The sequence below is a fragment of the Monodon monoceros genome, unplaced genomic scaffold, assembly GCF_005190385.1.
Source record: "Monodon monoceros isolate NGI ecotype Baffin Bay Population unplaced genomic scaffold, NGI_Narwhal_1 Super_Scaffold_9, whole genome shotgun sequence".
NCBI classification, from domain to species: Eukaryota; Metazoa; Chordata; class Mammalia; order Artiodactyla; family Monodontidae; genus Monodon; species Monodon monoceros.
In genome coordinates, this window is record NW_021703786.1 from 594,275 (window position 1) to 607,644 (window position 13,370).

At 42.4% G+C, this 13,370-nt stretch overlaps 1 protein-coding gene across 1 annotated transcript in view; it reads right to left on the minus strand.

Moving 5' to 3' along the window:
* Nucleotides 1-3,432: 3,432 nt before the first annotated feature.
* CA10 (carbonic anhydrase 10) overlaps nucleotides 3,433-13,370 on the minus strand; it is a 600,481-nt gene continuing 590,543 nt past the window's right edge. The window contains exons 7-9 of the mRNA XM_029212322.1: nucleotides 9,454-9,608; nucleotides 6,254-6,428; nucleotides 3,433-4,747 (exon numbers count right to left, since the gene is read on the minus strand). Of these exons, the coding sequence (XP_029068155.1) occupies nucleotides 4,725-4,747; nucleotides 6,254-6,428; nucleotides 9,454-9,608 (353 nt within the window). The 3' untranslated portion in view covers nucleotides 3,433-4,724. The remainder of the gene's footprint in view (nucleotides 4,748-6,253; nucleotides 6,429-9,453; nucleotides 9,609-13,370) is intronic.

A 13,370-nucleotide genomic window follows, 5' to 3' on the forward strand; every position in this document is an offset into this window, starting at 1 on the left:
GGGGTGGCAGGAAAGCAGCATGGGGTGGCAGGAAAAAAAGAAAAGAAAAAGAAAAAAAAGGAACAGAACAATAAAAAAGAGTAAAAACTAAAAGAAGAAAACTAACAGATATGTTAGAAATAATAAAAATATAGATGAAACAACAACTGGCAGGTAAAACAACCACAATTGTAAAGAAGAGGGCCTTTTTCAGAGAACTAGAACAAAAAAATTTCACAATGTGTATGGAAACACAAAAGACCCTGAAGAGCCAAAGCAATCTTGAAAAAGAAAAATGGAGCTGGAGGAGTCAGGCTTCTGACTTCAGACTGTACTACAAAGCTACAGTAATCAAGACAGTATGGTACTGGAACAAAAACAGAAATATAGATCAATGGAACAAGATAGAAAGCTTAGAAAGAAACCCACACACATATGGTCCCCTTATCTTTGATAAAGGAGGAAAGAATATAAAATGGAGAAAAGATGGCCTCTTCAATAAGTGGTGCTGGGAAAACTGGACAGTTACATATTAAAGAATAAAAGTGCAACACTCCCTAACACAGTATACAAAAATAAACTCAAAATAGTTTAGAGACCAAAGTGTAAGGCCAGACATTATAAAACTCTTAGAGGAAAACATAGGAAGAACATTCTATGACATAAATCACAGAAAGATCTTTTTTGATCCACCTCTTAGAGTAATGGAAATAAAAACAAAAATAAACAAGTGGGACCTAATGAAAGTTAAAAGCATTTGCACAGCAAAGGAAACCATAAACAAGATGAAAAGACAACCCTCAAAATGGGAGAAAATATTTGCAAATGAATCAATGAACAAAGGATTTATCTCCAAAATATATAAACAGCTCATGCAGCTCAATATTAAAAAAACAAACAACCCAATCTAAAAATGGGCAGAAGACCTAAATAGACATTTCTCCAAAAAGGACATACAGATGGCCAAGAAGCACGTGAAAATCTGCTCAACATCACTAATTATTAGAGAAATGCAAATCAAAAGTACAATGAGGTATCACCTCACACCAGTTAGAATGGGCATCATCAGAAAATGTACAAACAACAAATGTTGGAGAGGGTATGGAGAAAAGGGAACCCTCTTGCACTGTTGGTGGGAATGTAAATTGATATAGCCACTATGGAGAACAGTACGGAGGTTCCTTAGAAAAGTAAAAATAGAATTACCATATGATCCAGCAATCCCACTACTGGGCATATACCCAGAGAAAACCATAATTCAAAAAGACACATGCACCCCAATGTTCATTGCAGCACTAATTACAATAGCCAGGTCATGGAGGCAACCTAAATGCCCATTGACAGATGAATGGATAAAGAAGATGTGGTACATATATACAATGGAATATTACTCAGCCATAAAAAGGAACGAAATTGGGTCATTTGTAGAGATGTGGATGGATCTAGAGACTGTCATACAGAGTGAAGTAAGTCAGAAAGAGAAAAATAAATATCGTAAATTAACGCATATATGTGGAACCTAGAAAAATGGTCAGATGAACTGGTTTGCAGGGCAGAAATTGAGACATAGATGTAGGGAACAAATGTATGGACACCAAGGGGGGAAAGCAGTAGGGGTTGGGGTGGTGGTGTGATGAATTGGGGGATTGGGATTGATATGTATACACTGATGTGTATAAAATGGATGACTAATAAGAACCTGCTGTATAAAAAAATAAATAAAATAAAATTCAGAAAAAAAAGCTGGATAAAGCCTTGGCTTGAGGGGCGGGGCTTAGGCAGGGGCTGGGTTTAGGCGGTGGGAGGGAACTATGCTTAGGCCCCACAGGGCCAGAAAAGCCCTGGCTGGGGAGTGGGTGTTGGGCTTAGGCTCAGTGCAGCAGGAGTGTCCCAGGAGTGCCTCTGCGCTTGGAGGTCAGAGGACCGGGTCCAGGACTGCAGCAGGCTCACTGGGCCTGAGTGGGTGGGGGAAATTCCCTCCATGCCTCCCCTGATCCTCCGATCCCGGAGGGACCCCCGCCCCCACATCCACCTCTCCTCTACTGACCCTGCCTCCCTCCTACACCCTTAGGACCAACATGGCATGAAGCGGGGCCTTGGAGGACAGGAGCCCCGCAGGCTTCCTGAGGCCAAGTGGGTGGGGGAAACACCTGCTGTGCCTCCCCTGATTCTCCGGTCCTAGAGGGTCCCCTCTCCCTCTGTCTGCCTCTTCTCATACTCCCCTATCCTCCCTCCCTCCCACGTCCCTAGGACCCATGAGGTTGGAGGGGGTCCCAGAGAATGGAGGACCAGGCCCAGGAGCCCAGCAGGCTTCCCGGAGCCTGAGTGGGTGGGGGAAACACTAGGTGTGCTCCCCTGATCTTCCAAGTGCCCGAGGGTCCCTCCAGATGTGGGAACATTTCCCCACTCTCAGCCAACCCTCAGGGACACCGGTCCTATCTGGCCTCCGCTTCTCCTCCCCCCTCACTCCCTCCACATCCTACCCAGTCACTCAGGGGTTCCTCCTGTCTCCTCCATTTGGTATTAATTTGATGCCCATTTTGTGACTGATGCTAACCCCTCCCTGGAGGGGAAGGTATGGTCTGGTCTAGGAAAACCTCTAATACTTAGGCAATGCACGTGCTCTATAGTCAGTCTTTATAGAACAATCATTGCAGGTATTGTGCTAGCTGCTTTAAGTAGCTACATAGCATTTAAGCCTCATAGTTCATGGAAGCAGTTATTAGCATCCCCAATTTACAGATCAGAGAAGTAAAGCAACTTGCTTAAGATCACACAGCAAGCAGGTAAGTGGTACGGTGACAATTTGAAGCCAGGCCTAGTTGACACACTACATCACTGCCTGCCCTTGCAGGCTAAAGAAGATCCTGACCTAGAGAGGAAGCAGCAAGCCATACAAAGAAAGACTGCCACCTGCCCACACTAAATCTTTGCAGACAGATCTGGTTTTCTGGAAAAATATGATTGCTCAGAAACAGGGTCATATGTCATCACGGTTAAGGCCATCATCTAACTAATTTTGGTGCAAAAAGTGGAAAAAATCAAATTAAGTGTATTGTTTCAAATATGAAATATCTGGCTGTTTGATTTTTTTTTTTTTCGTCATCAATAAACCTAGCCACTTGCTTAAGTTTTTGACATATTTGTGGATGTTCCCGTTTGCACAGACCCTACATGCCTGTGCTTTCCCTTCTTTCTGGAGCTGTAACAGAAAGGAAAGATGAAAGTTATTTTTAATTTGGCCACTGAATGAACAGCCAAGTCTTCCCTTCTAGCAGTTAAGCCTATATGTTTTCTCAACAGGGTATTAATTACCTGGCTCTGGGAATGACCAGACAGGCTGTTCTGGAGGCTCTGGCTGCCCTGCTGGCCATAATGCAATTGCTTGTGGACACAGCAGGACTCAGAGGCTTCAGCAGGGAGTGCCCTCCTCCTCAATAAACTCAGACACGGTACTGGATAACTTGTTACACACATTTATTGATTTCTTGACAGTAACCAAACACAGTGAGTGACCATTATAAACAAGAAAAGAAAGGCATTCATTTGTACTTTGTGAGATCCAGCTGCACCTGGAGAAAAAAGACACCCCTTTCCCAAGAATTTACAAGACAAAGTGCATTCCTTCAAGGGAGCATCACGGGGGTGGGGTGGGGTGGGCGGTGGCAGTTTTGAAGTGCAAGAAATCTGTCACCTACTATCTCAGGCTGAACCTCACCTCATATGAATGATCGAGCCATGGAGTGGAGTTAAAGTTATACTTGCTTAGCAAATGCATTCCCATTGCCACAAACTCAGTAAAAACTGGCTGCAAATGAGCAAAACATGTAGATGAAGGAACAAATGAAACCAAAGAATGCAGTTGCATGGAGCCAGGGCTTAGCCTGTAAGGAAGGAGAATAGACTATAGCCAGAAAAATGAAATTAACTTGTTAAACACATTTATTGAGCTCTTAACAATAACCAAACACAATGTATGACCTTTGGAAAATAAGAAACAGCAAATGGATCAATATGATCTTGGCAAATCCTACTACACATATATGACAAAGAGGGGTAATAATTCCATTTTTTAATAGTCTGTGGTGATATATATATATACAATGTGTATCTATTCAATGTCTGTCCTTTTTTCTTTTTAAATTGTTGAGTAAACAGAAGAATCACAATCTAGAAATGTGTCCTTGGCCAACTTTGTCTTAGCTCACCTGTCACCAGCACCCATAAAGGATCCTAGGACACTATTTGAGATTACTTGATGCAAAGAACAAAAGTCCACTTGATGCTGTCAGAGCTGTGTTTTCTCCTCTCTCTCTTTTGGAAGAATTTTGTAATATACAAGGCTGAAAGTTCTCATTCGGTAGATTTATTTGTTTCGGAAAACAGTGTCAAAATTGTAATCAGGTTAATTGGTTATTTTCTTCTAAGACCTCTTATGAATGAGCCTTTTGTTTCTAAAATTTAACTTCCCATCTTGGGGGCTGTATGAGTGTGTATGTGAGTAGATATATTTGCATGTGTGTGTATGTGTGTGTGAGTGCTTGTGTGTGTATTTGTGAGTGTGTGTAAGAGATATATTCCTCTGCCAAGGTTTTGCAGACAATTTTCATGAAGAAAGGGCCGATCCAAAGAGTGAATGAGGCTTGAGGGAGGAAAGAAAGAGAAGAAAGAAGGGGACAGTTTAGGTTACGTCAATTCACAGTTGTAGCATTTCACTGAGGTGGGATTCTTCTTGGCTTACTTTCCTATTTGAGGAGCCATTCATTTACTGGAAAGAGAGAGAAAAAAAACAAAACAAAACACACAAACAACACAAAACAAGGCATAATTGGATTAATTTACACACAGTTTGGGGGGCTTACTCCAAAGGGGAAGGGACAGTTTTCTAAATGTCTGCTTACTTGTATGTATCCCAACTACCCTCTCCACTTTCTTATGAACCTCTAGGCCTGAACTATCCAATAGGGTTGTCACTAGCTACATGTGGCTAATATAAATCTAAATTAATAAATAAAATTGAAAACGTAGTTGCGTTGTCACACTAGCCACACTTCAGACATTCAATAGCCACGTGTGGCTAGTAGCTACCCTATTGGACAATGCAGACACAGAACATTTCCATCCTTTCAGAAAGCCGTAGTGGATGGTGCTGTTTTAGACCAGGGGTGGGCAAATGACAGCCTGCAGGCCAAATCCAGCTGTGAACTGCTTTTGTAAATAAAGTTTTATTGGAACACAGCTACAACCATTTATTTACATATTGTCTATGGCTGCTTTCACCCTAAAACATCAGAGTGTGGCAGAGACCCTATGACTCACAAAGCCTGTATTTACCATCTGGCCATTTGCAGAAAAAGTTGGCACTCTGGGTGTGTCCCTATTCCATCTACTTCATGATTGTCGTGAGGAGCACATGAGAGCCTGGATAGGGAAGCCCTTTTGAAACAATAATGTGCTGCCTAAATATGGGGACTATGGATGTTACCAGGCAACTTTAGAAGCAGCTACCACCTCTACCCTCCACTTTATCTCTCCAACTTCCTCCACATTTCTGTCTTTAATTTTCTCTCTCAGACACACCCAGAGCCCTGGGGTTAAATGATTTGGCTGGGTTTATATGGCTTGTTAGTGTCAGAACCATGGCAGCAACTTGGGTGTCCTAACTCCTTGTTGGGGGCATCTCCACGACACTGTCCTTCCTCCACCTTCCTTTCCATGTTGAGAGTTTATGACAATGATCAATAGGTACTTAGTGTGTAGAAGGGAAGAGAGAGGGCTGGGTGTGGACCAGAGGGTTATGGGAGGCGAGAGGCATCTTGAATGTCCCCTCTAGTAGGAATTATAGTCACTTCTAGGGACATAGCACTAGAAAGAGATGCATTCATACACACACCTCATTGGGTCCCAATGGCCTGGCATCCAGAATTATTTGCTCACCTTCTAGGGGAAAAGGGGATCTATTGTGTATATAACTAAAAGCACTAATGCTTCTAGCTGTCCTGTTTTAACACGTAACTTTGGGAACATCAGCCTCTCTGGGCTCTTCTGTAAAAAGGCAATGAAAATGCTGTCTTGCCTGAGCCAGACAAGATTTAAAGATTTGATCTCTGTCTCTGTTTATGAAATACAGAGTTTTTCAATAGAAAAGCACCATGTAAATGTCACTTATAATCATGACTCCTCCAATGGGAGATAGTGCCTGGCCTTTCAGTAGGTGTGAGCAGGAAGACTGGGCTTGACCTGTCTCCACTGCCCTCTGAGCCACTGAACCCACCTCTATACTGAAGCTTCTGGGCCCGGTTGTTTGGACAGTCCTTCCCCTGTAAACTGAAGTTGATGTTGGTGCGGATGCAACGGTTGTTGAGTGGCTGGACGGGCCTGAAGTTGTCACTCATGCTCAGAAAGATCTGAGATGGTTGATTCTGGCTGAGCAGGCGTAAGGAATGCATCTGAGGAGAGAGGAAACAGCTGTGAGATCCACCCATACCAGGAAAGAAGTAAGACCATGTAGACTGTGGCCAACCCGGGCAGTGCCAGCTGTGTGGGAAAGGGCACCTGAGGCTTCCACAGACCCTGATTCATGGGTTCAGTGGGAACAACCCACTGATGCCTCCATGCTTGGAGGGAGCCTTGCTTCAAGCTCCCTGGCTCCTGTGTGCCTCTGAACAAGTCAGTGATTCTCTTCTGTCCTATGACACACTGTCTGTCAAAGGAGGAAACCCAGCTGGGTGTTCTCCAGGGTCTCTTCTTTCTATCACACCTTGGGGTCCAGTAATTCAGGGAATTGTTCTCCCACACAGGTATTATTCAAACTACAGTGATTGGTCCAGGAGTCAGAGTTAAACTAAGCTGGATTAATTCAGTTCCTTTTCTGTGAATATCAGGATCTGGAGCTGGACTAAAATGTTTGCAGCCATGTTCCACCCAGGACTGTGAAGCTAAAGAATACTCTCTAGCAGTAGAGGAGAACGAAGCTACGGTGCAGGAGGGAGCAGGAGAGAACAGAGAGAAAGGGCTTCTGGGGTTCTGATTCCAGTGACTTCCTGACATCAATTTCTGATCTTAAATTCCATAAGATGACCCAGTATCTCATGGATAAATCCTTTTTCTAAGCTGAAGTTAGATGGAGGGGGTTGCTAGTCACTAAGAGTCCCAGTAAATACAGATAGCATCAGATACTTCAAATTGTTCAAATTGCTGTTGGGTTGTAAATACATATCCTGTAAAGGAGATTGGATTTGCTTCCTTTGCTTATCTTTCCTCTGAGTTTTTATAGACCCTTGCAATCATGGAATAGACTCATGTAATTTACCCCCTTCATTACAAAGAAGACAATTCACTTCAAAGAAGTGGGGCAACAGGCTTAGGCGCTCATAAGGAGCCATTAGTAAAGCTGGCCTCAGAGGCCAGATCTCCTAGTTCCCATTCAGTTCTGAGAAATACTAGCCAGCCCAACTAGGAATACTGTGAGATGCTCTAAAAAATCCCACATTCAAATATGTTTATGAAATGTTACATATCATATTGCCTCTTCTTGGAGACTGACATGTATATCATTCTAAAGACCCTGAGAAACCTCCCAGCAATGAAATCGAATTAGCTCTTTTTATTTCTTTTTTCTCTTTTATTTCTACTTTTTAAAAAAAATTTTTTTTAACATCTTTATTGGAGTATAATTGCTTTACAATGTTATGTTAGTTTCTGCTGTAGAGTGAATCAGCTATACATATACATATATCCCCATATCTCCTCCCTCTTGCGTCTCCCTCCTACCCTCCCTATCCCACTCCTCTAGGTGGTCTCAAAGCACAAAGCTGATCTCCCTGCGCTATATGGCTGCTTCCCACTAGCTATCTATTTTACATTTGGTAGTGTCTATATGTCAATGCTTCGTCCCAGCTTACCCTTCCCCCTTCCCGTGTCCTCAAGTCCATTCTCTATGTCTGAGTCTTTATTCCTGTCTTGCCCCTAGGTTCATCAGAACCGTTTTTTTAACATTTAGATTCCATATATATGTGTTAGCATATAGTATTTTTTTTTCTCTTTCTCTCTTTACTTCCCTCTGTATGACAGTCTCTAGGTCCATCCACCTCATTACAAATAACTCAATTTCATTTCTTTTTATGGCTGAGTAATATTCCATTGTATATATGTGCCACATCTTCTTTATCCATTCATCTGTTGATGGACACTTAGGTTGCTTCCATATCCTGGCTATTGTAAATAGTGCTGCAGTGAATATTGTGGTACATGACTCTTTTTGAATTATGGCTTTCTCAGGGTACATGCCCAGTAGTGGGATTACTGGGTCATATGGTAGTTCTATTTTTAGTTTTTTAAGGAAGCTCCATAGTGTTCTCCATAGTGACTGTATCAATTTACATCCCCACTAACAGTGCAAGAGGGTTCCCTGATAAAGCTTTTTCAAACATATTTGACCAAACTACCCATTTTGCTCTGCCTTTTGAACACTAGAGTTGTAGAGCACACTTTGGGAACTAACCCTGCTGTCTTTTCTCACTCAAACAGGTAGGGTGCATCTATAATTAGTTCATGCTAAGCCTTTCCAGATGCTGATTCTTTTTATTTATTTATTTTAAAATATTTATTTATTTATTTTTGACTGTGTTGGGTCTTCGTTTCTGTGCGAGGGCTTTCTCTAGTTGCGGCAAGTGGGGACCACTCTTCATCGCGGTGCATAGGCCTCTCACTATCATGGCCTCTCTTTTATGGAGCACAGGCTCCAGACGCGCAGGCTCAGTAGTTGTGGCTCACGGGCCTCGTTGCTCCGCGGCATGTGGGATCTTCCCAGACCAGGGCTCGAACCCATGTCCCCTGCACTGGCAGGCAGATTTTCAACCACTGCGCCACCAGGGAAGCCCCAGATGCTGATTCTTTAAACATAAGTTTGATGAGCTGAATTGTGTACCCCCAGATTAAAAAGTTAAAGTCCTAACCCTCAGTACCTCAGAATGTGACCTAATTAGGAAATAGGGTAATTGCAGATATAATTAGCTAAGATGAGCTTACTGGGTTGGACCCTAATCTAATATGACTGATTGGGGTAGGTCGTAACCCCATTTGACTGATGTCCTTATTGTGGGGTGGGGGTGGGGGTTGGACAAAGAGACACAGACATTAAGAGAATGCCATATAAAGATGAAGGCAGACTGAGGTGATGCTCCTACAAGCCAAGGAACACCAAAGTTTTGCCAGAAAACCACCAGAAACCAGGGAAGAGGCATGGAACATATTCTTCCTCACTTCCTCAGAAGGAAACACCTCTGCAGACACCTTGATCTTGGACTTAGAACCTCCAGAACTGTGAGGCAATATGTTTCTGTTGTTTAAGTCACCAAATTTGTGGTACTTTGTTAAAGCAGTCCTAGCAAACTAATACAATAGGCACTCCACAAACCCAGCCAGTCTTCACATCATCTTCCCCATTAGCTAAAAGACCACAGAGAAGCTCACCTGCATCCTGGTTATATAGACAGGTTTGTTCATTATTATCCAGCTTGCCGTCTCATAGCAGGGTGGGATAGTCATTGACCCATCATAAGTAATGAAACTAGAGGTCTCTGGATATAGCTCCTCTATATTAAGTCCCTGTAGTAAATATGCATCATCTAGAGAAATAAAAAAGACCTAAGAATTAGATTTCTTGAGAAAGTGCTGGTGTTGCTGATAATTTTTTCTTTTCAGATTCCAGAAGACTATAACTCTCAGGATGGGCTACAGTAACAAACAGTTCCCCAAATCACAATCACTTTAAACAAAAAAATTTCTATTTCTTGCTCGGATACAAGTCCATTCTAGGTTGGCTGAGAGCTTCCTGCATGTCATTGTTGTCCATACTCTGGGACCCAGACTATCAGAGCAGCTGCTGTCTAGATCCTTGTGATTCACAATGATAGGAGGAAAAGTAAGCATGGTGGAACATATGTTGGCTCTTAAAACACTGGCACATGTTGGCACATGTCACTTCTGCTCACATTTTGTTAGCCAAAGAAATCATATGGCCAAGGCTGATGTTAGAGATTTAAGGAAGCACATTCCTCCCATAGGATGAGACAATGAATATTGGTGAACAGTAATGTGGTCTACCACAAGGAGAATAGGAAGAGCCAAGTCCTTGGTATGGTCCCTGATACCTGGGCCCATAATATTATAGCCATAATGAAATACACAGTTAAAGGCTTTTAGGACCCGTTAAAACATTGCCTGGTCACCGTCCTTATTTATTAGCATTGCTTAATTAAGAGAACATTAAGAAAATATTTTTAGAAAAGTAAGTCAGACCAAATCCTACCATGAGATTTAACTGTTAAATTCAACAACTGATTTCATTTTTGTGGCTCTCCTCTCCATAAGGCCCATACAGATAACTCTTTGTCCTATACCTATTCAAGGTATTCACACTCATATATCTTTTATTATTAAATATACTTTTTCAATTATAAAAGTAACATAAATACATATAAGACTATATGGAAAAAAGAAAGAGGAAAATAATAACTCTGATCACATAAAACAATTGCCATTAACATGTTGGTATATTTCGTTCTGATTTTTCAATTCAATGCATTGGTTGTATTTTTTTTTCATTGGTTGTATTTTTATAAAATTATAATGTACTGGAGTTTTCAAATGTCAATAAATTTCAATGAACTTCTCTCCTTCTCTTCTCATGATCCTTCCTCCCTTCTTTCTGCAGACTCTTTCTCTCTTCTCTTGGCTTCTAAAACACCATACTTGGGACTCCTATTTTTCTGGCCATTCCTTCCAGGATTCTGTTGCTGGATTCTTATTTTCTACCTGCTTTTCTCAATGTTGGCTTTTCCCAAGGATCAGTCCAAGGCTCTTTCTTCCCTCAGTCCATATTCTCATCATAGCCCATCTACATTCATGGCTTCCACTGCTCTCTGTACCCCAGTGATCTCTAATCTATGTCTTCAGGAGTCTTGCACCCACTGGTTTGCCATGAGTGTCCACCACTGTGGCCGGCCCAGGGAGCCTGAAGAACACATGGCAGGGACCCAAAGCTTGGCTGGCAGAGGGATAAGACCTGCTCCTCCAGTCCTCCTAGGTTCACATACATTTTCTCATCCATGTGTTCAACTCCCAGTGGGAAAGGACTGACTCTTTGGTGGTTGATATAATCTCTCAAATTCAGTATTGTGTATGTATAATGGTAAAAAAGGACTTTCACATACAGCTGGAACCTCATACTGTCCTAGTAAGATTGGTCAGGCATATAATAACATCTTCATTGACAAGAAACTGAAGATCAGAGAGGCAGAGTGACCTGCCCAAGGTCAGAGTGCTAGATGGTAACTGCAGAGTGGAAAGTGGAATCCAGCTCACCTGACTTCCAGGCCAAAGTCATTCATTCATTCAAAAAATGTTCACTAGGTACCTCTTAGTGCTGGACACCGGGTTAGTCTCTGGGGGTAGAGCAGTGAACAAGAATAGATGCCTGCCCTCATTCTAGCTGAAGAGACAGATAACAAATTGCAAAAAAATATATAATATGTTGACCTTAATATCAGGGTGGTGATGATAAATGCATCTTGGCCCAGGCTGTACCTACTTATCCTGAGCATTAATGCTGCTAATCCATTTTCCTGGGCAAAAATCCCTTACCTTCCCCATCTCTTCCTCCAGAAATTTCTCACTCAAGTTTCTCTGATAAGAAAGAACCATCTTTGCCAAGGAAATTTGGATTTCAGAGCTCCTTTGCTTGCCAACTGAGTTAAGGACAAGTCAACTGATCCAGTGGTTTGGAACAATGCAAATAAAACCAGTTAGCCTGCTTCATCCTAAACTGCCTCTGCTGGCCTCTGCCTACCCTTATAGGGTAAATGAACTTCTCCGGGGCTCTGTCCACAAAATGCCCATGAGAGAGATTGGTCAAGCTGGATTAGGACACCAACAGTAGGAGAATGGGCTTTCTTTCTCTTTCCATTTAAATGTTTCTACCTTTCTATCAAAGCACCAGGGAATCAAGACAAACCCAAGAGAGACATAGTGATTGGAATATAGCTGGGCTGGATCTGTACTCTGACTTGTGCAGTCAGATGGTTCCATGACAGAACTGTGGTGCCCAGAGTACACAATGATGTGATGGTCCTTGGAAGTTAGATCAGGTGTCAACACAACAAGCTTATGTTGAGTAGCCACCGTTTGGCTCTAACTATTTCTTAAGCCCCTAGTATGTGTCAGGCACTAAGCTAAGTATAGGCAAGCAGGATGTAATGTAAGTGAATACAGCAAGAAACCACAGAGATAGTGATATATATCTGCACTGGGTACATTGAGAGGCTGTCAGTTATGCCTGGGGGCGGGTGGGACTGCAGAGGATTAATTGAGGAGCTGACCTGAACTGTATCTTGAACAGCAGGAGGGAATCAGTGTGTGGCTGGTAAGGGTGGCTGTCAAGGGCACTGTAGATGGTCACAGTAAAGAAAGCTAAAGACACAGAGCAGCGCATACTCAGGACAGCTAGTGCATGGGTAAGATGCAGGGGAAGGAGTGTTGTGAGGAATAAGGCGGGGGGGGTGGGTGGTCAGTACAGGCCACACCCAGAAGGTCCTTCTCTGTGCTGTTGGGAATTAGGGCTTCATCCTGTAGGCAATGTGGAGCCACAGAAAGGTTTTAAGCTGAGGAGTAGCATGATCAAATTTGCACTTAATGATCTTTCCTCTGATGGTGGCTTGGCCTGAAGATTAACATATTGAATGAGAAAAGGAAGCATTTGGCACATGTTTATTAAAGTTCAATGTGATTTGTTTAACCAAGCTTGCACTTGGAGCATATTGGGTACTCTAGCATGCTGCTATTATTGTATTTTTTTTAAAACATCTTTATTGGAGTATAATTGCTTTACAATGGTGTGTTAATTTCTGCTTTATGACAAAGTGAATCAGTTATACATATACATATGTCCCCATATCTCTTCCCTCTTGCATCTCCCTCCCTCCACCTTCCCTATCCTACCCCTCTAGGTGGTCACAAAGCACCAAGCTGATCTCCCTGTGCTATGCGACTGCTTCCCATTTGCTATCTATTTTACGTCTGGTAGTGTATATATGTCCATGCCACTCTCTCACTTTGTCCCAGCTTACCCTTCCCCCTCCCCATATCTTCAAGTCCATTCTCTAGTAGGTCTGTGTCTGCTATTATTGTATTTTATTTTATTAGGGGTGGTGGGGAGGAGAGATGGAAGGAGACCGTAGAATAAGGGGCATTCCAGGCATGACTAGAGTAAAGAAAAACAACATTTATGTTTTTCTGAAACTATAATTAGCCTCTGTGTTTCATCTGTATTTGAGGACAGGGTTGGTGTGTGTGTGTGTGTGTGTGTGTGTGTGTGTGTGTGTGTGTGTGTG